Source organism: Prionailurus bengalensis, chromosome B2, assembly GCF_016509475.1.
Source record: "Prionailurus bengalensis isolate Pbe53 chromosome B2, Fcat_Pben_1.1_paternal_pri, whole genome shotgun sequence".
NCBI lineage: Eukaryota > Metazoa > Chordata > Mammalia > Carnivora > Felidae > Prionailurus > Prionailurus bengalensis.
The window spans coordinates 288342-315174 of NC_057349.1; the positions used below are offsets into that span (position 1 = coordinate 288342).

Below are 26833 nucleotides of genomic sequence, written 5' to 3' on the forward strand. Positions count from 1 at the left end.
CCGCCCCGGGAAGCAGAGACCGGGGTGGGGTTTGGGGGAGCGCGAGGGCAGGGCGACCCGGGCCGGAGCGCGGATTCGCCGGGAGGAGGGCCGGCCGGAGGGGACGGTCGGGGAGACCGGAGGGGAGCGGGAGGAGCGGCCGGGCCTGGGGCCTGCAGGCCCGGGGAGCCGGGGAGCCGCGGAGCCGGGGAGCCCGGCCGGGCGCAGAGGTAAGAGCCGGGCCGGCAGCCGGGCTCCGCGAGGGGCGCGCGGGGGAGGGCCGGGCCGGGGCGCGGGGGCCGAGAGGTGGAGTCCCGGGAGGGTGGGGGGCCGAGGGAGGCAGGAGGAGGGTGGGGACCGGCGCTCTCTCCTCCCCCCCCCCCCCACCCCGCGCGGGGCTCCGCCCCCGCCTCCTCCGCCCGGCGCGCGTCTCGTCGGCGGGAGGAGCCGGGTCGGGGCCGGGTCCGGGGCCCGGGAGGCCGGGCGGGCGAGGCCGGGCGGGCCTCCCGGGTTGGGCCAGGCCGGCGGGGGTCCGGCCCTCACGGCCTCCTGTCACTCAGATGCTGCTGCTGCTGCTGCTGCTGCCGCTGGCGCCGCTCTTCCTCCGCCCCCCGGGCGCGGGCGGGGCGCAGACCCCCAACGCCACCTCCGAAGGTGCACCTTCGCCGGCGACCTCGGGCACCCCCATCCCCTTCCCCCTCTCCCTGCCCCTCCCCCTCCCTTTTTCTGGTCCCCATTCCTGTCCCGTCCGCCGGACCCACTGTGACATCCCTGACCTCCTTTCCATCACCCCCGCCTGTGACCCAGCGCCCCCTCTTGTCTGCCCCACACTGCTGCATAGGCCACCTTTCGGGGACCCTGCATGATGGGCCCAACCGCACCCCTCTTTCCTTGCCTACACTGCTGCCCAGGGAGCCTAAGGCCCCCCCCCTGCCCTCTCAGCCTAATTCGCTCAAAAATCCCCCTCCAGTCTGTTTTACCAAGCTCGCCCGCACAGTGTACCTACCCCTTCACCATTTCTTAATTCCGCCCATCACCCCCAACCTGCACCCTTCCTTCCTCAGTGGCGAGCTCGCAGAGCTCTCTCTCCTTTCGTCCCGGGTTCTGTACCCGTCCCGACCCCCACCCTCTGGCACCGCAGCTGCTCCCCTGGGCCCGCCACCTGCCCGCTGACCACGCCCTCTGTCCCTCCCCTCCCCGCCATTCCTCTCTGACGCCTTCCACTCACCCCTCAGGCTGCCAGATCATACACCCGCCCTGGGAAGGGGGCATCAGGTACAGGGGCCTGACTCGGGACCAGGTGAAGGCGATCAACTTCCTGCCCGTGGACTATGAGATCGAGTACGTGTGCCGGGGGGAGCGCGAGGTGGTGGGGCCCAAGGTCCGCAAGTGCCTGGCCAACGGCTCCTGGACAGACATGGACACTCCCAGCCGCTGCGGTGAGTAGCATCCCCAAGCCCCTCTTCTCTTCTAGATCATTCCTCGGCCTGCCTCACACTTAGCATTATTGCTTAGGCCAGCACTTTCAACCACTGTCACAATTCACAAGGACACTTACAGAGCTCACACCATGTAAGAGGGACTTCCCTACCGCACCTGGAGGCAGTAAAGTCAGCAGCCCACACATCACCTCATCTCATCCTCCCTGCATTAGGCCACTGACCACTTGACAAAATAGCTTGATTATTCATCTTGCTTGTGAGTTCTTCTCTTTGAGGACTAGTGGCACATTGTGCAAAAACCCTCGTAAAATGGTTTCACTGCAGTCTTGAATACCTCTGTCTCCAACGCAGAGGCCATATACCCACGAAGCGAAACCCAGTTTGACATTACTGTAAGCCAACTATAATAAGAAAGGTAAATCCAAGTGTGCATCTAAAGTTACACGTCCGCACTCTCAAAGCCAGGGAACCGCCCACTGCCGCTGACTTTGAAAAGATTCCCTTCTGGGCACCTACAGCTCCACCTCAGGTTCCTACCATGGAAACGCCTTTTCCCTTTCCTTGGGTGGTGTGTGGATGCTTCCAGGGTTAAGGGAGGAGAGGACGCCAGATTTCCTGAAGAGCGGGGTGCTTGAGGCCCCCCTCCCCAACTTGCCTCTCTTTTCCTTTTCGTGTCTCTCCACAGTCCGAATCTGCTCCAAGTCATACTTGGCCCTGGAAAACGGGAAGGTTTTCCTGACGGGTGGGGACCTCCCCGCTCTGGACGGAGCCCGGGTGGATTTCCGGTGTGACCCTGACTTCCATCTGGTGGGCAGCTCCCGCAGCATCTGTAGTCAGGGCCAGTGGAGTGCTCCCAAGCCCCACTGCCAGGGTGAGGGGACCGGCTGCCTGCATGCAGCTGAGGACGCGTGCCAGAGGTTGGGAGCGGGGTGGAAGGGATGGCGGGAAGGGAAGGGGTGCCATGCAAAATGGGGGGGGGGGCTTTGGGGAAGTGGAGGTGAAACCCAACTCTTGCCCTTGCCTGCCTCTCTCCAGCCCCCTTCTGCAGCATCAGTGTCCACTTCGCCTATGCTGGGGCCCCCTTCCTCTACCTTCCTCTTTAGAGATCTCCTCCCTGCTCCCAGTTCTACGTGTTCCCTTTTCCGTTATGAATCTCACCCTCCATCACCTTTCTTAAGGTTTAAATACTGCAGTTTCCCCTAGCCTATCTCTAAACTTAGAACTTTCTAGGCATAACCCTCTTCTACAATTGATTCCTTTCCATTTGTTATATAACTGGATTATTGTAAAGACTCAGAAATAAATCATATCATACTTAGAAAAAACATTAAGATTGGAAAGAATATCTGGGGTGGAAAGTTATCAGGGTGAAATTTAAAAAGACTTAAAATCGGGGGCAGAACTGTCAGAGCACTAAAGGATGACCCGGGGATGGGGGAGGGGAAAAGGAGGGTCTCGGACAACCTCCGTCCTTCCCCAGGGCGCTCAGTCTTGTGTCCAACACCTGTTCTGTCATTTCATTCAGCAGAATGCCCCCTGGCCTGGGCACCCAGATTCTGCCCCTGCACTCTTGTCCCCGGGATTCAGGCCGGCCTCAGGCGTCCCTCACTTTTGCAGACTCTCTGGAGGTCCTGGCCTGGCTTCGTCCCCTAATGTCATTGCTCTGCTTATACCTCACCACTCCATTCTGGAAACTGGGAATCCTACCCAGGGTCTCTTCCTGTGCTCTAGTAATGTGTTCACACGGTCATAGCTTTTTGTAAAAAATGCAAAAGTAAGATTTTAACAGCAACAGTTTAAAATCAATTGTATTTGTAATTTGCAGTTTTTTTCTTCTTAAAGAGAGACCCCTGCATTTTATAATATTTAGGCTCCACAAAGCCAGAATCTGCCCATGTCCTGTCTCAAATTCTGTTGTCCTATGAACAATGAAAGAAGAAAACCAACAGGTCCTGACCCACAGCCCCACCTTGCTCTTATCCCCAGGCACCCTTCCCCCCACCCTCAGAGACGCAGGCTTCTGCTGCACGCGGGCCTCCCGGCATGGACAGGTGTGGGAGGGGGCTGGGCTCAGGCCGGGGAAGCCGGGCGCCGGTGGTAACTCTTCTCTGATCCCCGTCTTTCCTGCTGCCAGTGAATCGAACGCCGCACTCAGGTGAGATGACAGCCCTCCTCTCGCGCACTGCACCCCCGAACCCCCACTCGCGCCCCTGCACCCCAGGCGGTGGGGGCCCGTCCTTCTCGCCCCCCGCCCCCGTCTGCGGCCGGCCCCTCCTTCCTACCTGGTTTCTGCCTCCAGTCCCGGTTTTCTGCGAGGCTGCGGTCCCTCCCGACTCCCCGCTCGGCGCCCCGCGCTCGGCTCCGCCTCCTCCCCACTCCGCTCCTCCCGGAGGGCAGAGCCCGGCGGGGCCCCCCAATTCCTCCCCGCGGGGCTCCCCCCGACCTCCCCGGGCTTTCTCCAGGCGCCCCCGCCAGCCAAGCGCACGCGTCTCAGGGCCAGGCCTTGCCCCCCTCCCCCCCAGACCCCGCACCCCCGCCCCTGCCCTCCCCACCCCTCCTTCTCCGTCCTCGGATCCCGGGTCCTTCGCGTCCTGTCTCCCCCCCCCCCCCCCCTCCCGGCCGCCCCCGCCCCATCCATCCGCCCGTCCGTCCACACCCCCGTTCTCTCCCCGGTTCTCCACCCCCCCACCCCCCTCCCGGCACGCCCCCTCCTCTCCCCTCCCCTCCCCTCCCCTCTACGCCCCTCCCCGGAGTCCCGCGGGGGTCGCGTCCGCCGCCCCTCCCCTCCCCGCCCCTCCCCCGGCGTTCCCACGCGCGCGCGCCTCCCTCCGCCCCTCCCCCAGCCGCCGCGCGCCGCCCGTGACGTCAGGGCCCCCTCCCAGCCGTCCGTCTCCTCCTCCCCTCGGTCGGTCGGTCAGTCCGCGAGGAGAGTCCGCGGTGGCCACGGCAGCGGCGGTGGCGGGAGCCGCGGGGGCCACGGGGAGCCAGCCCTCCGCGCGTCCTGGGGGCTCCGGCCCCCTGCGCCCTCCGAAACCCGGGATGGAGGCGCCGCCTCGACACCCCCTCAGCAGCCCTCCCCGGGAAAAGTGTCCCCCCTGAGCTCCTCCCCACCAAGCAGCCCCCCCCCCCACGCCATGGGCCCGGGGGTCCCCTCTCCCCGGGCGGGGTGGCCGCTGCCGCTCCTGGTGGTGATGGCGGCGGGGGTGGCCCCGGCGTGGGCCTCCCACTCCCCTCACCTCCCGCGGCCTCACCCGCGGGTCCCCCCGCACCCCTCCTCAGAGCGGCGCGCAGTGTACATCGGGGCGCTGTTCCCCATGAGCGGGGGCTGGCCGGGGGGCCAGGCCTGCCAGCCCGCGGTGGAGATGGCGCTGGAGGACGTCAACAGCCGCAGGGACATCCTGCCGGACTACGAGCTCAAGCTCATCCACCACGATAGCAAGGTAGTCCTGGCGGGGGCGGGGAGGGGGCAGGGGCAGGGGTAGGGGGGGCAGGGGACAGGGGGCAGGGGCAGGGGACACGGGGCAGGGGGACAGGGAACAGGGAGACAGGGGCAGGGGGACAGGGGCAGGGGACACGAGGCAGGGGGCAGGGGGACAGGGATAGGGGGACGGGGGCAAGGGGACAGCGGGGCAGGAGGCCAGCCGTGCGCCTTGGCCTGGGTGACCGCTGGGATGGCGAAGTGGACCCCTCCCACGTGTGACTGGAGGGAGGTGGGCTGGGGTGTGGGAGCCTGGGGAGAGTCAGAGGGGCTGGAGGTTCAAGATGAGGGTCAGGGGGTTAGGAGGTGGGTCGTGCTGGGAGCGTGACCCTTCCGCTCCCCAGGACCCCTGGACGTGGGGGCGGGGGTGGGGGAACTGGGGATGGGTGTAGGGCACCAGCTGACCCTGAGCCTCTGGGGAGTCCGTTACCTCCCGGGGTGGGTGGAGGGGTGGAGGAGGTGTCCGAGGCAGGAGCTGAGGCCGGCTCACGTTTTCCATGGTAACGAGGTAAATCTTGACAGCAGGTTGGAGATGGGAGGAATGGGGACTGAATAAGGGAAATTTTGAGGGACTTGCGTGCTCTCGTGTATGTATCACAACGAAACAGCCAGGTAGTGGTGAGCTCCACCAGGTTTCTGCTCATTCTCCACCAGAACCGGGTTGAGGGTTCCTGGGTTGTGGGTTACACTGCGTGTTGTGCTTGGGGAGGGGCTAACGGTTGGGAGATGGGCAACGAACTGGGTTAGCGGTCTGCAGGGAGCCCGTACAAGAGCCTAGGGATAGAGGGAGTCTGGGAACCGGCAGAAGAGAGAACCAGCAAGAAGGGCAGTGGGGGAGGGGGCAAGCAGGAGGGCTGGGGTGAAGATCAGTCCTTGGGCTCCTGTGGAACTTGGGTCTGGAGTGGCTCCTCTGTTCAGCACTGTGGCCTCTAAGATGTGAGAAAGGACCAGCACGAAGGGTTAGGGAGGCGGGGACCAGAGGAAGGCTGGAGGTGAGAAAATTTGGGTCGGCCATGAGTTTCCTTCCCCACCCTATGTCCCATTTGAGTAATTGGGAACGTGGGGAAGGATGTGGCTTCCGGCCTCAGATTTATCCTGTCTGACGTGTGGCCCCGGAAACGCGAGGGACTGGGAGACCGTGGAGTGCAGAGGTGATGAAACGGTCATCTTACACCTGGCTGGACTCAGGATTTATTGTCACTCTTTCCAACAGCCATCTGCACCTAGAAATGGTTTGTGTGGGAAGAGGGGGCAGGAATGGGGTTGAAGGTGGGGTGCATGGGGACTGTTAGCTTGGGGAGGGGACTCAGATCCCTCCTGACACTTGGGGAGGGGCTCTTAAACTTCTCCATGCTAGAGGAGTTTGTTTCAAACACATATTCTAACTGTCTGGTCCGGAAGGAGCACGAAATCCTGTGGTGCAGGAGGCCTAGGTAGATGACCCCAGGACGCCTGTGGAGGCACAGCGGGGAGATGGAAAAGAATTAGGAGTTAGGGCAGAGGGTCAGGGCTGCTGGAGGCGGGAGTCTAGGGCGGGAGCCTGGGAGGGCTGGGTGCGGTGTCATGACTGGGGTCACCAGGAGCTCTGGATGTGGGCTCAGACTCTTCCACCATGAGAGGTGACTCCCCAGAGGTGCTGGGAAGCAGGTGGGGGGAGCCCTGAGAGAAGGCACAAGGAAAGCAGACTAACAGGAATGTGTGCTTTCCTGTGGTTTCCTGCCTGCAAATCCGGATCCTTTGCAGAAGAGAGCGGAGGGGAGGCTGAGAGGAAGTCTATGGGGGAGGGGGTGGGCATCACACGGAGGGAATCTGCAGTGAGGAGCAGGGTGTGGAGGGAAAGGGTTTGAGAGCAGGTAGGGGAGGAAGGAGAAACGGAGGAAGAGACGTGGGGCAGGCTAGTGGTCCTGTGCGTATGCTCTGGTATGTCCGTGTTCCTGTCTACCCTTCCTTCAAGCCAGGAGGGGGGCACCCAGGGGCCTTGCGATGGGCTGGGGTAGGATCTGCAGTGGCCCCCTGGGACAGTTCAGGATGGTGGGGCCTGCCGGAGAAGCCCCTCCTAGCGGGGGGGGGGGGGGAAGTGTTGTTCTTCCTGCCCCACCTGGCTCCCTGCTCCAGCTTCCCACAGGGTCTCAAATGTCAGGCCTCAGTGGGAAGCGAGCAGCTCTAGGGGGCCTTCCTTATTTGCTCACTGCCGGCCCTCCCTTTTCCATCCCCCCCCCCCCCCCCAGTCCCCTGTGCCTCCTGTTTCTCCTCTGCCCTGGCTTCCCACTGGCTTCCATTTCTTCTCTGCTTCCTTTGGGGCTCCAGCGGCTTCTGAAATGTCAAACTTCAGCAGGAGGGGACAGGCAGGGGGAGACCATGGGGCTCTTCCACCCCACGTGCCGTCCTCCCAGCACCCCTGCCCTCCCCAGCTCTCTGCCTCCCCTTCACGCACCCCTAAAAACACCCGGTTTGTTAAGAGTCCTTTTCTATTTATTCTCCCAGTTCTTTCCTCACCTGTTTCTCCCTCCGCCGCCCGCCCCCCCCCCCCCAGGCTTCTTTTTCTAATGGACCCGTCAAATGTCAGAGCCCAGCAGGAGGGGAGGGATCGCCCAGCAGGACCCCCTAGTGGTCCTGTTCCCTGTTCTCTCTTGTTTGTTTATCTCTAGCCCTGGAAAGGGAAGAGCCAGGGGAAAATGGACGGTGGGGAGAGGCGAGGGAGGAATTTTCATGCCATGTTTGAGGAGCCTGTCTGCGGACTTGGGGAGAGTTTATTCACATTCCTGCAGACTCACAGAGATTTGGAGCAGAGACACAGGGGAAAAGGGACAGGGGTGCTAGAGGAAGTGAGGCTGGGGCTGTCTGAGCAGGGGCTGAAGGGAGGGAAGATTGTGTCTGCATGAACACGGATGGAGGTGCGTGCAGGAGAGGGTAGGCAGGAGAAAATGGTGAAAGCACACAAGGGTCCAGCGGTGGGATGGGTCCTCGAGGAGTGACTAGATTGTTGGAGATGCGGGGGGGGGGGGGGGCACCGGGAGAACCCACGCTTACCCCCTCCCATCCAGTGTGACCCAGGCCAAGCCACCAAGTACCTGTACGAGCTGCTCTACAATGACCCCATCAAGATCATCCTCATGCCTGGCTGCAGTTCTGTCTCCACACTTGTGGCCGAGGCCGCCAGGATGTGGAACCTCATTGTGGTAGGTGGGGGTGGGGGGGGTTTCAGAAGGTGGGGGCTGAACAGGGGTGGACAGCATGTAAGAGGGCTGTGGAGGGACCCAGGTGCAGGACTCCTGGTCCTTTGGGGCCTCCTGGCAGCAGGGGGCTGATAGCTGCAGCTGACTTAGCTTCTTGTCAGACGGAAGTGAAGTCAGATCAGGGAACAGGCACCTGTGCCAGGCGGTGGGTCTGTGAGGGTCCCCTCTCCTGGGAGCCCGGAGCGTGAGCGTGCCCCGCGCTGTGTCTGTCCCTCAGCTTTCCTACGGCTCCAGCTCACCGGCCCTGTCCAACCGGCAGCGTTTCCCTACGTTCTTTCGAACTCATCCGTCGGCCACACTCCACAATCCCACCCGGGTGAAGCTCTTTGAGAAGTGGGGCTGGAGGAAGATCGCCACCATCCAGCAGACCACTGAGGTCTTCACCTCGGTGAGAGCGCATTTTCCACATGCCAGTGGAGACGGGAGAAGATCCTGTTTCTTTATCAAAAGCAGACACATTCCGACTGGGTTAAGTGCATGTTCTTTCTGTAGCCAGAGGAATAAGCAGAGCTGAGTTTTCAAGATTCTTTCCAACTTCTTAGTTTTAGGACATTTTTTCCCTTTGATGTTCTCTTCCCCAGACAGACCCAAATGACCCACTTCTAATAAAGTAGGTTCACTCCACAGTTCAGATGAGATGAGAGAGAGAATGTGAGAGAAGAACCCAGAAAGGCAGCAAATCCAGAGACACTCGGGGTGGCAGGTGTGAGTGGGAACGGAGAAGGAGGGACAGGAGAGGCAGAAGACGTCTCTGGAACAGCACGGGTGGAAAAGAGGAAGCTCAGGGCTCTGAACCTGACGGAGGCAGCCCCTCCTTTTATTCTGGTCTTTGGATCCTCCACCCGCCCTCATGTTCAGCAGCCCTTCAATCCTCTCCTGACTTTCTCTCAGTGACCAGGACATTCTTCTGTGATCCTTTTGTCTGCCCACTTGCCTCTTGAGGTTGAGACCATCGTGTGCACACCAGACCCTGTCTCATCTTTCCCCGATTCCTCTGTTCTGCTCTCCCCCATGTTTGCTGCTTGGCGGGGGGTGGGGGTGGGGGGATAGGGTGACCTCCCAGGACACAGATCCTTGCGAGGGGCTCATAAGTACCTTCCCACGTAGGACCATCCCTGAGACCCCAGCTGCTTTCCTTTGAGCTCTTCCCACCCTGGGGCAGATGCCATTGAAGGAAGGGTCAGAACTGCGGTTCCTCCACTTCAGAGTGTACGATCCCCAGGTCGCATCTCCGGTCTTTATGCCACTGTGCACCTGTGCTTTCTCCATTTTTTCTTATTCCCACCCAAGACTCTGGACGACCTAGAGGAACGAGTGAAGGAGGCTGGAATCGAGATTACTTTCCGCCAGAGTTTCTTCTCAGATCCAGCTGTGCCTGTCAAAAACCTTAAGGTGGGGTGGTTGGGAGTGGTGGGCTCAGCCTACAGAGGGACCGGGTTGGGGGGACAGTGGTGGGCTGGAGAGGAGAACCAGACAGGCAGGTTGTTGGGATATAATTAGTGTATAACACTGTGTAAGCTTGCAGCCTGCAGCGAGTTGATCTGATACATATATATATATATATATATATATATATATATATATATGTAGCATGCAGTTATATATTGCATGTTACATATTATAGGTTGCATATAATTGATGTGTAATATTATATAAGCTATGATGATACGTTGATGTGTTGCAATACGATTACAACCCATGCTAGCTAACATCTCTTTTTTTTATGAATATAATTTATTGTCAAATTGGTTTCCATATAACACCCACTGCTCATCCCAACAAGTGCCCGCCTCAATGCCCATCACCCACTTTCCCCTCTCCTCCACCCCCCAGCTAACATCTCTATCGCATCACAGAATTTTGATTCTGCGAGACAGTAGCATCTCTTGGGGAGGTTCATTTCCATTGTCCAGTGACATTTCTATGCTACCCCTCCAGCAGAACCCTGCATTAAGCACTCTGGGGCAGGGGATGAAGGCTGTGGCAGCAGCTGGCTGTTTCCAGGCCTCCCTCAGCAGCTGGCTGTTTCCAGGCCTCCCTCAGCAGCTGTTTCTGTCCACTCTGCAGCGCCAGGATGCCCGGATCATCGTGGGACTGTTCTATGAGACCGAAGCCCGGAAAGTTTTTTGTGAGGTAGAGTTGGAATCAGAGGAGGCAGGGGTCTGGGTGGGCTCTGTACGTTGGGTGTGTTGTGGGGTCTCCTGTTTGCATCTCTGATCAGGTCGATAGCACATGCTGTGAGATGACGAGTAATACGATGCTCCTGTCTGTCGACTCTGCCTCCCATCTTGGCTTCTCACACACAGCACTTTCTCCAGATCTCAGTTTTATACCCTCTGTGCTTCTGCAGGAGCCCGAGTCCCATCTCTCCTGACTAGCTGGGGAGGAGCTTGGAAGGAGGAATCGCCGAGTCTTTCCCACTCCCTCTGAGACTTGTAGATTCCTCTTTTCAATTCTCTGCTCTTCTCTGATTCCCAAGAGGCTGGAGAGTGTCAAGGGAAATAAAAGAAAAAGGGAAAGAAGGGCCCAGCCTCCCTCCTCCTCTGCGTTCAGGTGTACAAGGAGCGGCTTTTCGGGAAGAAGTACGTCTGGTTCCTCATCGGCTGGTATGCTGACAATTGGTTCAAGATCTACGACCCGTCCATCAACTGCACAGTGGACGAGATGACGGAGGCTGTGGAAGGCCACATCACCACTGAGATCGTCATGCTGAACCCGGCCAATACCCGCAGCATCTCCAACATGGTGAGAGTGGGGACCTAGAAGCCAGCCCCTGGGCAGGGGCGAGGACTGAGGGAGCCTGGCAGGGCAGGGGAGCGGGAAGGAGAGATGGGAGGGGCAAGTTCACTGGGCCCACCTGAGTGGAAGGGCTGTTACCATGGAAACAAGGAGCAGTTGGCAAGAAGTCAAGTGAAGGAGAGGCGTCAATGATAATATAGATGCTGTATACGCAGGCGCCTCGGCAGAGCTGTCCCTGAGCTGAGACGCCTTTTATTCTCTTAGTGACTTCCGGGCCCTTTGCACTTGCTTAATATTCACTCCTGATTGATACTCAATTAGCTTGGTTCCTGATGTTGTTTCAACGATTCCCTTTTAGAATTTCAGATATAAAAGGGACTTCTGAAATCAGTTACTTCCGGATAACGGATAGTGGCGGACCTGGAGCTGGGAGGCGCATGCTCTGGTTGGGAAGGCTGGGGGGGCCCCGCGGGAGGGGCACCCACTCCTTTCCTCTCAGTGCTATACCCCGAGGACCATGGGCGTCTTGAGCCAGCTTACAGGGCAATCTGCATGCCTGCTTATTACTCCCAGGGGTAGCTCCAGGTCTGGGGTACCTGTTTTGGAAAGCGTGCCAGGGGCAAATTCATGGTTGTAAAGTCCCAAATATCTCATCAAAACAAAGGTTCAGTGAAAATGCTTTTGTGTAGTAAACCAGGAGCTTAGGTACATGATTTCAGTGATCCTCCCACCAATGCTCTGATTAGGGTTTTCATTCTGTTCTATCGACCAGGAAACTGATGCAAAGAGGTTAAGTGACTTGGCCTAGGGGCCCTGTCCCTTCTGAGCTGTGAGGCCGGAGTTGGCCCCTATTGGAGTCTGACCCCAGACCCCTCTGCCCTATCACCCTCTGGCCCTGTCCCTGCTGAGTCCTGAGGCCAGAGTTGGCCCCTGTTGGAGTCTGACCCCAGACCCCTCTGCCCCATCACCCTCTGGCCCTGACCCTGCTGAGTCCTGAGGCCAGAGTTGGCCCCTGTTGGAGTCTGACCCCAGACCCCTCTGCCCCATCACCCTCCGGCCCTGTCCCTGCTGAGTTGTGAGGCCAGATTTGGCCCCTGTTGGAGTCTGACCCCAGACTCCTCTGCCCCATCACCCTCCGGCCCTGTCCCTGCTGCGTCGTGAGGCCAGAGTTGGCCCCTGTTGGAGTCTGACCCCAGACCCCTCTGCCCCATCACTCTCTGGCCCTGACCCTGCTGAGTCGTGAAGCCAGAGTTGGCCCCTGTTGGAGTCTGACCCCAGACCCCTCTGCCCCATCACCCTCCGGCCCTGTCCCTGCTGAGTCGTGAGGCCAGAGTTGGCCCCTGTTGGAGTCTGACCCCAGGCCCTCTGCGCCATCACCCTCCATGGAAAACCATGAATTCTGACTAAAGACTCTGTGCCTTTATTGGCTAACACCTGAGCTGGTGAGAGTTTTGGAGCAGGGGAGGAAGAAGGTCCAGTCAGTCTGTTCTAGCAGAGGGTTGTGTTGTGTGGACTCCAGTTGTGGACTCTGTCTGGGGAAGATCCCAGGGATCACTTTCCTGCAGAGCACCTGAGCAGTGAGCCATCCTGGGGAACCTGGAGAGAACCTGGGGAGTACTGGAGCTGGTGCCTAGAGCCCAGGCCCTGCCCGTCCCAGCTTCTGCCCCACAGCAGGCAACAGTGGAGTCCCTGGCAGAGAATAGGGACATCTGGGCTCTGGAACTCAATGAGTGATAGGGTCTCTTTCTGGCTCTTGGTCTCTAGAGAGAGGTAGTGCCTGCCTTTGAGGCCATAGCCTTTGTTCTGGTGACGGGAGGTCTGCTTCATAGCTTGAAACACCAAGTGGACCAGCCGAGATTTTCCAGGGGTAGAAGCAGCCTGAACCACTGATGGGAAGACATGGTGGATGAATCAAGCAGGGACCAGGAGGGTGGACCAGAAGCACAGGCTGGACCCAGGGGCCAGAGCCATGCTGACTGAGAAAAGCAGAACTGCCCCTGGCCCATAAGGATGGCTGTCACTTAAGGGCACTGGCTCTCAAGCTTCACCTTCCTGGAGGGTTATTAGGACACACATTACTGGGCTCTTCCTTTGGAAGTTCAGATTCAGCGGGTCTGAGATGGACCTGGGAACCTACATCTCTAACCAGTGCCCTGGGGATGTTGGTGCTGTTGGTTGGAGACCACATCTTGAGGACTGTTGGCTCGAGCAGTAGTTTTCCAAAGGTTGCAATATCTAAGGATAAGTTTGGTTGTCATGACTGGCTTCTGATGGGTAAGCCAGGGATGCTTCTAAACATCCGATGAGGCACAGATCAGTCCCCACAGCAAAGAATTATCCTGATCCAAATGTCAATAGTGCAGAGATTGCGAAACCCTGGTTTATTTATTTTTATTTTTATTTTTCTTAATGCCAAGGGATTTTATTGTGAATGGATATCCTTTTTATTGAATCCTTTTTCTGCATATGTTGAGAAACATAGTTTAGGACAGTAGGTTGGAGTAGTTTTGGGGAAATATTGCAGTTCTGGGGCTAGAGGGGCAGTGTGGAGGTGGCCGTACCTGGGGATAAGATTCTGTCTCTTGGGGTAGAGGTCTCATCAGATCTGGGTACAATACAAAATCAAAAGCTGCCCCAGGACACACCCTTTAGGTCAGTGTGAAGCTCCAGAAAGGGCTGTAACAGAAGGGCTGGTGAAAATTAGGGTCATAAAGTTATACTTGATTATTAATTTCTATGGGTTGTAGAAGTTTTGCTGTTTGCCTCTCCTTGAGCTGCCTAGTAATGTTTCTACTTGAACATTTGCAACTGTATCTCTGTTGACCCAAGGGGAAACATTTTTTTGGTAACTTTAGTCAGGGGGGGCCGATGCCCCCCGTGGTCAAGTGTGTTTGTCAAGTGACCTGGAGCCAGCAGAAATTGTGAAGATGTGGTCGGGGGGACCCCATTCCTAGCAGATGAATCCCTTTCCATCTGGGTATTTTCCTGATCCAGTGTTTACCTTGAACTGGAGATTGGATAGACTTTGAGGCTGAGGATGACTCAGAAAGTCTCAGCTTAGCGGCTGTCTGCTGGAGAGGTGCTCTCGGAGGGGGCATGTCCACATGCAGACGTGATGCAAGGTGGTTAGGAGGACTATGGACTTTGTTTCTTTGTGTTTTTTTAAGATTTTATTTTTTAATGTTTATTTATTTTTGATAGAGGGAGATAGAGAGCAAGATGGGGAGGTGGGGAGGGGCAGAGAGAGAAGGAGACACAGAATCCAAATCAAGCTCCAGGCTCCAGGCTCCAAGCGTCAGCACAGAGACCGATGCGGGGCTCGAACTCACGAACTGTGAGATCATGACCTGAGCCGAAGTCGGCCGCTTAACCGACTGAGCCACCCAGGTGCCCCATAGGGGCTGATGGTTATTAATGAAACATTTCAATAGAAGAATTGAGAGGACTTCATGATTTGAAAGAGCCCAAGGTGGTTGTAAAGCTTCAGTCTCATGTATTGGGAAGTGTTGGGAGTGAAGAAAAATTGAGCTTAGTCTTAGATATTTTTAATTTTGGATTACTGATCGTATAGTTACAAATGCCTCAGAGACAGTTGGGGATACAGGTCCTGAAATGCTGAGCCTGATTATAGATCTGAGTATCAGTGACAACAGTGAGATTAAGAGACAAGGAGATTCACAAAGAGAAACTGCAACTTACTTTATACCCTGTATTTTATATATATTGTTATTTTATATAACAACCCTTCGAGATAGTATTATGCCCATTTTAAAGTTGAATAACCAGGGGGCGCCTGTGTGGCTCAGTGGGTTAAGTGTTTAACTCTTGATCTCAGCTCAGGTCTTGATCATGAGGTCAAGTCCCATGTTGGGCTCTTCAGTGAGCTTGAAGATCACTTAAAAAAAGTTGAATAACCGACTAGTGGGGTTTAATAAGTCATTTCAGGTTACACAGCAGGTAGATGGGTCAGTTGGAATTGAGATCTATCTAATGGACATTTTTTTTAAAGTTTACTTATTTATTTATTTTGACAGACAAGAGAGAGGGTGTGAGCAGGGGAGGGGCAGAGAGAGAGAGAGGGAGGGAGGGAGAGAGAATCCCGACGTGGGGTTCAAACTCACAAACCCTGAGATCATGACCTGAGCTGAAACCAGAGTCGGATGCTTAACCGACTGAGCCACCCAGGCCCCCCACCAGTGGACATTTTTAGTTTTATTTTTTATTTTTTCAAGTTGTTTTTACTATTTTGTTTTCTTACAAAATTGTACTTACATTCTAGTTAGTTAACATACAGTGAAATATTGGTTTCAGGAGGAGAACTCTGTGATTCATCACTTACATACAACACCTGGTGCTCATCCCAACAAGTGCCCTCCTTAATGCCCATCCCCCTAACCCTCCCTCCATCAACCTCAGTTTGTTCTCTGTCATTAGGAGTCTCTTGAGGTTTGTTTCCCTCTCTCCTCTTGTTCCCCCCACCATACATTTATCTGTTTTGTTTCTTATATCCCACATCTGAGTGAAATCATATGATATTTGCCTTTCTCAGACTTATTTCATTTATCATAATACTCTCTAGCTCCATCCACATTATGCAAATGGCAAGATTTCTTCTTTTGGATGGCTGAGTGATATTCCATTATATATATACCACATCTTCTTTATCCATTCATCCATCGATGGACATTTGGGCTCTTTCCATACTTTGGCTATTGTCAATAGGGCTGCTATAAACATTGGGGTGCATGTGTCCCTTCAAAACAACACACCTGTATCCCTTGGATAAATACCTAGTAGTGCAATTTCTGGGTCGTAGGGCAGTTCTATTTTTCATTTTTTGAGAAATCTCCACACTGTTTTCCAGAGTGGCTGCGCCAGTTTGCATTCCCACCAGCGGTGCAAGAGGGTTCCCCTTTCTCCACACCCTCGCCAACATCTGTTGTTGCCTGGGTTGTTAATGTTAGCCATTCTGACAGGTGTGAGGTGGTACCTCATTGTGTTTTGATTTGTATTTCCCTGATGATGAGTGATGTTGAGTATCTTTTCATGTGTCTGTTGGCCATCTGTATGTCTTCTTTGGAAAAGTGCCAAGGGACATTTTTAAAAATACTTTATTTTTTTTAGAGTAATTCAAGTTCACAGCAGAATTGAGAAGAATATACTTCCTGAATCCATATGTGCACATCTTCCCCCATCATCAACATTCCCACCAGAGTGCCTATAGTTGGTGAATCTACATTGATACGTTATCGCCCAAAGCCCATAGTTTACACAAGGGCTTGCTTGTGGGGGTGTATATTCTGTGGGTTTGGGCAAATGTACAATGACATGTATCTCCCATTAGAATTACATGTGGGGTATTTTTTGCTGCCCTAATCCAGGATACATTTACTGCTTGTCCATGGTGTGCTGGGCACAGGGCTGGGTGCTGAGGGTGTGCAGACGGATGGAACTTGGTCCTGGCCTGCTTTTAGAGGCAGTTTCCCCTGTACCACACTGCCTGCCCCTTGCACCTCCCACTGCTGTATCTTCAGAAAGTTGAATAGAAAGAAAAGCGGCAGGGCATGGGAAACAGATTTTTATTTATACTTCATCATTCATTTCTTCCTTAGAGTCTGAGGATGTTAGTACATTCCAGATCTAACAGAGTTCTGAGGTGCCCTGTGTATTACTTGTGCTTTGCCAAGAGGTAGCCTCTGGGTATTTCCTTGTGTGGCCTCTGGGAGGTAACAGAGGACAGATGTGATTTTTCTCCATTACGTGGTAGACATTTCCAAAAACTTGAGCAACTGACCTATGGTTATTTAGCCAAATGAGGTCATTGCCAGGTACAGAAATTTAGGGCTCTTTATTCATCTCCTGACAGTTACAGGAGCTATCTCATTCTCTTTAGCTTCTGGAGGAAAGAGGTTGAGGGTGGGGAGGGTGTGGGTAGGGGCTGAGTATTGGACCTCAAACACATGAAGGTTGCTTCTGGGCTCTCAGTCTCTCGAACACCCTTCAGGGGGCTGTGAGCTGAAGGCCCGTGAGGACAGTAAGGCAGGTAGCACACTGAAGAGTCCCCTTCCTGCCTGGTGAGTCCAGTGAGGAGGGCTCTGCAGGAACCTCATCTAGGGTGTTTCCGAACTGGAGGAACTGTCAGGTGCTGGGTCTGAGCACGAGAGAAGGTCATCCACGTCTCCTTTCTCTTGCCATTTGTTCTGCAGAGTGACTGTTCCTTAGACGTTCTGTTCCCATTCTGAGCTAGTGGCTGGGCACGCTGAGCCCCTGGACCCAGCTCACCGGCTGATCTAAGAGGTACAGGGGCATGGTTAGATTTCGAAGGGCCGTGCGCTCCATCTGTCATGAGCACAAACCATCCGTTCAACAGAAGTTCTGGAGCCAGAATCAGAAGCCGTGCCCCCCACCCCCTCCTGCGCCAACCCTTTCTCCCCTCCTTCCCTCCGCAGACATCCCAGGAGTTTGTGGAGAAGCTGACCAAGCGACTCAAGAGACACCCCGAGGAGACCGGTGGGTTCCAGGAGGCGCCGCTGGCCTACGACGCCATCTGGGCCTTGGCGCTGGCTCTGAACAAGACGTCCGGAGGGGGTGGCCGTTCGGGGGTGCGCCTGGAGGACTTCAACTATAACAACCAGACCATTACTGACCAAATCTACCGGGCGATGAACTCCTCGTCCTTCGAGGGCGTCTCTGTGAGTTACAGTGACCTCCTTCACACTCCTCATCCTCCCACAGACACAGCGTCCTCCTCCTGGGTGTGCACGTCAGTCTCTGCAATAATGGGTCTTGGGTTGGGGGTAGGGACCCCCAAACCAGAAGAACCCGTAAGAGACTAGAAGGAAAAGTGGTGTATTCCTTTTCTTTCCACCTCTCCCTCATTTCTTTCCAGTGTAGGAATTAATAGATGAGAATCGTAGAACGTTAGAGGAGGAAATAGTCGGATAGGTTGTCTCCTGTTCCTTTCAGAGTGGGGAAATTAGTGTCCAGAAGGATTTCGTGACTACCCAGGTCACACAGCCAGGGGCCGGGTCTCCGGTGCTCTACCTGGGGTTCTTTCTCACTCAAATCCCATGGGTGAAGCTTCTTTTCAACAGAATGATGTGTCTGAAATCTAGGGTATGGGCATCTGGGGTACGTCCTATATGCAGGCAAATGCCAGAAATAGACTTCATTCAGAGGCTCAGTTACATCAAAGCATAAGGATCCAGAGAGTCCCTGAGTCTCTTTTCGCTCCTGCTTTTATCACCTCTGTCTGCCTCCGCCTGTTTCCCTCCCTCAGGGCCATGTGGTCTTCGATGCCAGCGGCTCCCGGATGGCCTGGACTCTCATCGAGCAGCTGCAGGGTGAGCGCAGGGGGCAGGGGCCAGCTGTTCGGGGTCACCACCTGGGGCAAGACTCAATGACCTAGGGGCCTCCCACCTCTGGCTGCTCTCCTCTAACTGCTCGTCAAGCTCTTATAGTATGAGAGCAGTGAAAAGCTGAGGGACGGTGGGTTTTCAGGAGTTGGAGAGGGGCAGGCAAAGTGAAAGCCCGTCTTTCCCCAGTGGCTTCCCATTTAATTTCAGGAATTTCCCTTGGGTGGCTTGCCAACGAGGGGCTAACGCCTTGTTGGTCACTTACCCACAACTCAAGGAAAGCCACATCTGGCAGAGACCATTTGTATAGGAACCAACCTATTGAATTTCCCTGCTATATAAACAAGCATCCTAATTTTTGTGTGGTGTACATAGTTTGGTTTTTCTAGATTGCATTTTCTTATAATTTACCACACGTATGTGTGTATTTGCCAGGTTTCTGTGAGCTGAACTGTTCACACCCCAACCAGCTTCCTAGAGCCCCTGCAAGAGAGCCATTGTGTGGCCTTCGCAGGGAAGTTTCTTTCTCTCCTGCCCCCCATCCCCCTTCTCCCATCTCACACCCCCCTTTCCTCCTCCACACCCTATCTTCACCCCCCTCCTCCTCCCCGCGTCCCACCCCGTCCCCCCAAAACCCGCCTTTCCCCACCCCATCCCCCCCAAACACCCTCCATCCCCCTCTTCCCCTCCCCCCACCTCCCATCCTCCTCCTTCGCACCACCTCCCCCCTCTACCTCCCATCCCCCATCCTCCTCCCCCCCCCACTTTCCCTCCCCTCGCCCCATCCTCCTCCCCCTATCCTCCCCCCTCCTCCCACCCCTGCTGGAGGGCGGTGCGCTGGCTTCTGAAGGAAGCTGTTCATAACCAGATGTGGAGCAGGAATCTTAGGAGCTGCATGCTGCATTCTGTCTTGTGGGTCTTTAAAGAGGCAGATGCAACTTTCCAAGGAATTAGAACCCAAGCCAACAGAAGAGAAATGTCTAAAATTAAAATGAAAGCCACTGGGAAAATAGATCCTGTGATTCTGTCTGTCATGAGAGGGAGAATGAGCAGGGATGTTGAAAGCTTTAGAAGCCAGAATCGACGTGCGAGACATCCGCAGTGAGAGGTGTGAGGCTGCCGCACGGCGGCGGACCATTTAGACGTAGATGTTCTTCTGTATTTACATTGTGTTGGGGCCCATCCTGTACTGCCTTTCAGTCAGATTGCTGGTTCAGATGGCCCCCAGGTCCTCCCAGGTGCCCTTGAGGGGCTCAGGGTGAAGTAGAACCCTGGGAAGCTGGTGCCCGGGCTGGGCCCTCAACCCCCCCCCCCGCACCCCCCCCCCCCCTTGTCCCCATCCAGGTGGAAGCTACAAGAAGATTGGCTACTATGACAGCACCAAGGATGACCTTTCCTGGTCCAAAACGGACAAGTGGATTGGTAAGCAGGGCCCTGCTGATGTTTTCCTTCAGTGCCTCTGAGCAGTTGAGGGAGAGCCTTGTGCATGTGAACAGGGGTGAGGGGGTGGCAGGTGCCTGAGGCTGGAACGCGGGGTACATGGTCTGGGGGCCGGGGCCCAGGTTAGGACATGGCTAGGGGAGCTGTGTATTTGGGGAGGGGCAGGTGGTTGGTAGCAATGCATTGGTATGGATAGGACATTGCTCAGGTATGAGGGTTAGGGGTGGGGGTGCACAGGGGCAGCCAGGAAACCCCGTCTGGGTTTACCAGCTGTTGTGGTGCCTTGCTGTCTCTGAACCAGCTACTTGAGGCCGACAATGGCCTCTTCATCTCTGTCAGGAAAACTTAAACTATAGGAGAGGCTTTGAAACCTCGTGTAATTCTCTTCCAACGAAACGTGCTTTTTAAAGGGAAAAAGGAAACAATTTCTCTTTGTGTGCTTTGTGGGCTAAATGATCAGAAATAGGAAAGACACTCAAGGTGGACAAAAGGAGGGACCGAGGTGGGGACAGCTGCCCTACCCAGCTGGGATCTAGAGATTCCCAGCACTGCTGGTGAGCTGACATTTCTTCATAATTTGAATTTAGGACAGTGTTCTGTGCTGCTATAAATGCTGCACGGCCTAAATTACACTTTTCTTTTTAAAGCGAAACAAATTGAAATTGGTTTTTTTTTCTTTTTCGTTTTTTCCCCTGTGAACTCGATGACACATTTGAGCTTCCCCTATTAATAACCAGAAAACACCTTTGGGTATGTCACCCTACGAGGGGTAAAAATCACAGACCAGTGTTTTCCTAAGGTGAGGACACCAGCCTGGATACTTTGAAGTTTCTGGATTTATGATTCTACAGCTGTCTTTTGCAGCTTTTGATTTGAGTCATAAGAGACCTCGTGAGGTTTATCTCTGTCAACCCTTCTTTCCCACCCACTTTCCTTTGCTGCAAAACAGACAGAAAAACACACGGAACAGACAATGACAGAAACAGACTAGGGCTTTGGTGATACATCTGGGTCTGCAGCTCCACCCCTCACTTCTGACTGCTTCCTGACCCCCTGCGGCAGAGAGTGGGCACCGGAGGGGCTCTGATCCAGGGCAGCGAGGGTCCCCATGTCCTCACGGCTAGGATGGTGTCACCTGCCCCATCTTCATTCCTTGTCCCCTGTGCCCCCCCCAGTGCCATGCAGGAGGGACCCCCACCTGACCAGACCCCCTCTAGTTCCATGCAGGAGGGTTCCTCAGCTGGCCAGAGCCCCCATCCCCAGTTCCATGCAGGAGGACCCCCCCCCACCTGACCAGACCCCCCATTTCCATGCAGGAGGGACCCCCCGACCTGACCAGAACCCCCCAGTGCCATGCAGGAGGGGTCCTCAGCTGGCCAGACCCCTCCCCTAGTTCCATGCAGGAGGGACCAGACCCCTCTTACCCTTCATGCCATGCAGAAGGGGCCCCCCACCTGGCCAGAACCCCCCCAGTTTCATGCAGGAGGGGTCCTCAGCTGACCAGATCCCCCCCACCTGCAGTTCCATGCAGGAGGGACCCCTAGCTGACCAGACCCCTCTTACCACCCATGCCATGCAGGAGGGGCCCCCCCGGCTGACCAGACCCTGGTCATCAAGACATTTCGCTTCATGTCCCAGAAACTCTTCATCTCCGTCTCTGTTCTGTCCAGCCTGGGCATTGTCCTGGCTGTGGTCTGTCTGTCTTTTAACATCTACAACTCTCATGTCCGGTAAGTCTCTTTCCTGACACTTTCCTTGTTCTGTCTGCCCCTCCCAGACAGCGGGCATGCCCTCCCCTCCCGAGGAACCAAAGATAAGACCCTCTGGAGGCCTTGGGCGGTGGATGCTTTCATTCTAATGCATTCCCAGTGGCCACTGGGCTGGAAACCCCCCATCCCAGCCCCAAAGCAGCTGTCTGGACACCAAGAGCCTCTGGGGCCAGGGGACACAGTGTGTGCAGGTGGTGTCCTGGGCTGGGGAGCTCCCCGCAGCTCTGTGCCAGCCCCCGCCCACACGGCCTTGTCTCCCAGGCTGCACCATGCACCCTTGCCCGTGGCTGAGCTTGGGTCAGGCCCTGGCGGCACTGAGGAGCTGACCCCCCAGGAGAAGAGGTTAATTCTACTCTCCCCCCCCCACTCCGCCTCTGCCCCTAGCTACATCCAGAACTCCCAGCCCCACCTGAACAATCTGACTGCTGTGGGCTGTGCCCTGGCACTGGCTGCCGTCTTCCCCCTCGGGCTGGACGGCTACCACATTGGCAGAAGCCAGTTCCCCTTTGTCTGTCAGGTAAGGAGGATGTGGGGTGGACACCCTGCAGGAGGAAGCTGTCCTCCCCCCCCCGCCCCCCCCGCCCAGGAGCCCGGCCCGGAAGGCCGTGGTCCCTGCCGTTCCTCGACTGTCCCTGTCCCCCTAATGCCACCCCTGTGGTCCCTGCCTGGCCCCATTCCTTCTTTCTGTCCTCCAGACCTTCTCACTGTGTGGCTCTCTTGTCGGTTCCAAGGTTGCCATGGCCTCATGGACAAGAGGGGAGGTGTTGAGGGTGAAGGAGGGTCTGCGCAAAGAGCCCTTGAACAATGGCAGCTTGTGTGGGGCTGAGAGAAGGAACTGGGTTCCCAGGGTGGCCTTGGTTGTGGTTCGGAGACCTGAACTAACAGCAGGGAGTGGGGGCAGGGAGGACGTTCTTGGTATTCGGGGCATGGCAGGTCCTGGGCTGTGGGGAAAGGCTGGCTTCTGTAGTTCTGTTATGCTGGTGGGAAACAGTCCTTCTTTCCCTGCCCTCCTCACGCCTCCTTGTGTGCCTGTCCTGACCCTGCAGCTGTGCACGTGCACCCCGCCAGAGGCTGTCTGTCCCCAGTAAAACCAGAAAGCAGTGGGAGAGGTAGACAGAGGGGGCTCCAGGAGGGGTGTCTGCACAGAGTGCTGTGGAAGCAGAGAGGAAGCAGCTCAGGACATGGCTGGACCCCAGCAGGGGTGGCATTTGAATATCGAAGGACACGTGGGCTTCATCAGCTGGAGAGATAAAGGTGGTCACTCACGTGGTTTGCAGGGTTAGAAGAGCCAGCATCTCAGGCGGGCACGTCAGTGTGGCTGGAGCAGGGGGAGCAAAGGCCCCGTAGATGGGCCTGCAGAGGTGGGTGGGGCTGTGTTGTGGAGGGTCTGGGGCTGTAACCCGCCCCAGGAGATTGTGGCCGGTCGCCCTGCTGGATGGGAGGACGTTGCTGAAGGCAGGGACTCCCTTGCTGGCCCTCCCCACCCCCATCCCCACCCGCTGTACCCCTGTTCCCTCCCGAGGCTCTGCCCCACACTGCCCTGCTCTCTCGTCCTGTGCCAGGCCCGCCTCTGGCTCCTGGGTCTGGGGTTCAGTCTGGGCTACGGCTCCATGTTCACTAAGATCTGGTGGGTGCATACGGTCTTCACGAAGAAGGAGGAGAAGAAGGAGTGGAGGAAGGTGAGCTGCTTGCTGTTCCTCGGCCCTCAGGTCCTTGGCTCCCGGGGCCTAGAGGGCTTCTTCCGACTGGCCTGTGCTCTGTTTGTGCAGACGCTGGAGCCCTGGAAGCTGTATGCCACGGTGGGCTTGCTGGTGGGCATGGATGTGGTCACTCTCGCCATCTGGCAGATTGTGGACCCCCTGCATCGAACCATTGAGGTACAGCTTGGGAGGAGGCACTGAGGCCAGGGCTGAGTGGGGCTCGCTGGTGTGTGGGCTGAGTACGGTCTGGAGGCGTGCAGCCCCTCGTGGGAGAGCGCTGTCCAGCATCGTGCCCCGAGGTTCCTTGATGAAAGCGAGTAGTGGGGAGCCAGGAGGGATGTGTAGACCTTCCAGGCATGTGGAAAGCTGGGGTTCATGAAAACACCCCTGGGCCTAGCATGGGGCCTGGCATCAGTATCCAGGGTCTCCTAGAAAAGGGGGGGCACGGGTGGGCGGGGAGGGTGACTGCCATCTTTCTGGTGGCCCAATTTCTCCACTAGACTTTTGCCAAGGAGGAGCCGAAGGAAGACATTGATGTGTCCATCCTGCCCCAGCTGGAGCACTGCAGCTCCAAGAAGATGAATACGTGGCTCGGTGTGTGGGCTGTGGGGGAGGGGGTGGGGCAGGGACAGCGGGCTGGTGGGGACAAGGGTCTTTGGAAGAAGAGTGTCCTCCTCTGTGTCATTGCACTGACCCTTTCTGGGGATGGGGGAGAGTTGGACTGTTTCCAGGAGGAGCGGGGGGCTAAAGCAGGGGTGTGGCGGAGGGACCAGGGGGGATGGCCTGACCCCTTCTCTCTGGTCTGCTCCCTATAGGAAGACCAGAGCTGTGAGAGCCTGGGGCAGGCCCCTTTTGGCCTCCTGAACATTGCTCTGGTCTTGTGGTTTTACCACAAAGGGTAAAACATACCCTCAGCCTGGAGGGTGAGGGGGTGAGACATTGTGTGGCCCCGGGGCTGGTGGATAGCTGCTGTCAGCAGTCATCCACTTGTGTCCCAGGAGGAGGTGGTCAGGTGGTCAGGTTGGGGGATGCACAGAGATGGCTGTGCTAGGTCAGAGGGGCCGACGGGAGGGGAGCCCTGTTTGCAGTAGGTGGGGGGTGTGGGCGGAGAGTGGACGCAGGGGTGGACGCTTGGAGGGCTTGTTGCCCATGTGACCGATTCCTGCTGTTCTAGGCATTTTCTATGGTTACAAGGGGCTGCTACTGCTGCTGGGCATCTTTCTTGCCTATGAGACTAAGAGCGTGTCCACCGAGAAGATCAACGACCACAGGGCCGTGGGCATGGCCATCTACAATGTGGCGGTGAGCCGCAGCACCTGGCCCTGACCCCAGGGGCTGCCTGGGGTCAGTGGGTGCAAGTCTTAAATAGTTTTTAATGCCCCAGGTTTGCCAAGCACTTTACAGTTGGTAAAGCACGCTGCAGACACTGTCTCATTAATCTTCCTGTGACCGCCCATGAGGCACATGGTACTGTCCCCACTACATGGGCGAGGAAGCAGAAAGGTTATATGGCTTGTGTGTGGTTCCCTGGCCAGGTCGGCTTGCCACCAGGTGTGGAACACTTGGGGACTGAATGTGTGTGATGGTAGCAGGAGAGGCAGGGGCTGACCTAGAGCCCAAGAGGGTGGCCTCACGTTTGGGCCCCTATGGCAAGGCAGCTGTGCCAGCATGTGTCCTCATGGGCCGTCCTGGGGGAGGAGAGCCCGGAGGTCCCAAGCTCGTTCGCCCGCAGGTCCTGTGCCTCATCACCGCCCCCGTCACCATGATCTTGTCCAGCCAGCAGGACGCCGCCTTTGCCTTCGCGTCCCTCGCCATAGTGTTCTCCTCCTACATCACTCTGGTGGTGCTGTTCGTGCCCAAGGTCAGGCTCCCCCCGGCCCCCGCCCCCCGCGGTCTGGCCCGAACCCGGCCTTCATCCTGGGCCTCTGCTCCCTGCCCCCCTGCCCCCCTGCCCCCCTCCTGGCCTCCCCCCCTCCGCCCCGCTCCAGCACCCCACACCCCCCACACTGGCCTCCCAGGTGCGCCGGCTGGTCACCCGCGGCGAGTGGCAGTCAGAGGCTCAGGACACCATGAAGACGGGGTCCTCCACCAACAACAACGACGAGGAGAAGTCCCGGCTGCTGGAGAAGGAGAACCGGGAGCTGGAGAAGATCATTGCCGAGGTGCGTGGTGGGGGCGCACGGACCGTCCCTCCCGTCCCTGGTCCTCACTTCTCTGGTCCCTTCTCGTCCCTGCCCTCCCCCACCGCCCTCACCCTTGTGCACTCTTTTCTGACTCTCCATTCCTCTGTCCACTGTGGCCTCTGCGGCCCTGCCCAACCCCCCCCCCCCCCCCCCCCCCCCCCCCCCCCCCCCCCCCCCGCTTCACTCCTCACTCCCCCTTCTCCGGGTCCTCTTCCCACAGAAGGAGGAGCGCGTCTCTGAGCTGCGCCACCAGCTCCGGTCCCGGCAGCAGCTCCGCCCGCGGCGCCACCCCCCGACGCCCCCAGACCCCTCTGGGGGCCTGCCCAGGGGGCCCCATGAGCCCCCTGACCGGCTCAGCTGTGACGGGAGCCGGGTTCATTTGCTGTACAAGTGAGGCTGGGAGGGGGGAGGGAAGGGGAGGGCCGGGACGAAGTCCCCCCTCTGTGAGGCCGGGTGGCCTCTCGGACTCTCCGACTCTGGGAACTGGCGGTGTCTCTTGTGTCCTCACCAAATTGCGTCCACTGGACTCCGCTGTCCCCTCTGTGCCTCGCCGCTGCGCCCCCCCACCCGGTCCACCCTGCCTGCCCGCCCACCTCCGCCCTGCCCCCGCCCACTTCTCCATGCTCCCTCCCCCTGCTCCCGCCCACCTCTGCCCTGCCCCCACCCACCTCTGCCTGGCCTGCCTGGGCCCACCTCCTGGTGCTCCCTCCCCTTCTCGCCTTCCTGCCCCCCCCCCTCCGGCCACCTCAGCCCTGTCCCCGCCCACCTCCTGATACTCCCTCCCTTCCGCCCCGCCCACCTCTGCACTCCTCTCCTGCCACACCCTCACCTACTACCACTCTTGCCTAATCTTCCCCGGGTCCACCCCTCACCCCTCACCCCTCACCCCTCACCCCTCACACCAGGTTTGTCCTTCTTGAATTTTGCCTCCTCCTGGCGCTCATTCTTCCCGCCTCAACCTGCGCGTGCTCATGCTGGCCCACACCTGCTCCGCACAGGTGCTGTCTCCTCCCCCCCGGGGTCACGTGTCCTTGCTATACCCCCCCCCTCCCCCCCCCCAAGTTCTCCTGGCCCGTGTGCATGTGTAGCTGAGGCGGGTCTTTCCCATTGGGGCGCATCCGTGTGTATCCAGACGCATTCCCTGCGTGCTCGTGGTACCTGGGTACCTCCCCTCTGCACCTGGAAATCATGGCACCCTCCCAGCAGAGCTATAGGTGCCCACCCTGCACGAGGTGATGCCCTTGTCCCCAGTTCCCACTCACTTGGTTTCTGCCCGAACTTCCCCCCCCATCCCCAGCTCATGTACACTCCTTTCCCCACCCCCCCCATGTCTCCCCTTCTCTTCCCCACCCCCTGCTCATGTCCCCTCCTCCCTGTCCCCCTTCTACCCCTCTTCCCTCCCTTAACTCCCCCTCCCCCTGCCCCCCTGCTCATGTCCCCCCTCCCCCTCTTCTGCCCCCCCACCCCTCTCCTCCTCCCCTCAACTCCCCCCTCCCCTTGCCCCCCCATGTC

The 26833-nt window shown here is 57.3% G+C and overlaps 1 protein-coding gene across 2 annotated transcripts; it reads left to right on the top strand.

The window, feature by feature from the left end:
* Nucleotides 1-142: 142 nt before the first annotated feature.
* GABBR1 (gamma-aminobutyric acid type B receptor subunit 1) lies at nucleotides 143-26507 on the top strand. Of its 2 annotated transcripts, XM_043590561.1 has the most exons (23): nucleotides 144-209; nucleotides 540-633; nucleotides 1215-1418; nucleotides 2107-2292; nucleotides 3556-3576; nucleotides 4701-4861; nucleotides 7944-8078; nucleotides 8353-8523; nucleotides 9426-9527; nucleotides 10203-10268; nucleotides 10689-10880; nucleotides 17324-17566; nucleotides 18154-18217; nucleotides 19574-19651; nucleotides 21249-21399; nucleotides 21823-21955; nucleotides 23001-23117; nucleotides 23208-23315; nucleotides 23639-23732; nucleotides 24313-24440; nucleotides 24871-24999; nucleotides 25157-25300; nucleotides 25542-26507. In XM_043590561.1, the coding sequence occupies exons 2-23, from the start codon at nucleotides 540-542 to the stop codon at nucleotides 25713-25715; spliced, it is 2895 nt and encodes a 964-aa protein (XP_043446496.1). In that variant the 5' UTR covers nucleotides 144-209; the 3' UTR covers nucleotides 25716-26507. The 2 variants fall into 2 exon arrangements, with proteins under 2 accessions (XP_043446497.1, XP_043446496.1); XM_043590562.1 differs by lacking the exon at nucleotides 24871-24999 and having other exon boundaries at nucleotides 143-209.
* Nucleotides 26508-26833: the final 326 nt, after the last annotated feature.

Bases quoted from the DNA above. Each gene is read 5' to 3' on its own strand.
- GABBR1 (XM_043590561.1), top strand. From the start codon at position 540: ATGCTGCTGCTGCTGCTGCTGCTGCCGCTGGCGCCGCTCTTCCTCCGC. The intron at 8,524-9,425 runs GTGAGAGCGCAT...TTCCCACCCAAG, and splicing joins CCACTGAGGTCTTCACCTCG to ACTCTGGACGACCTAGAGGA. The intron at 23,733-24,312 runs GTGTGTGGGCTG...CTGCTGTTCTAG, and splicing joins GAAGATGAATACGTGGCTCG to GCATTTTCTATGGTTACAAG.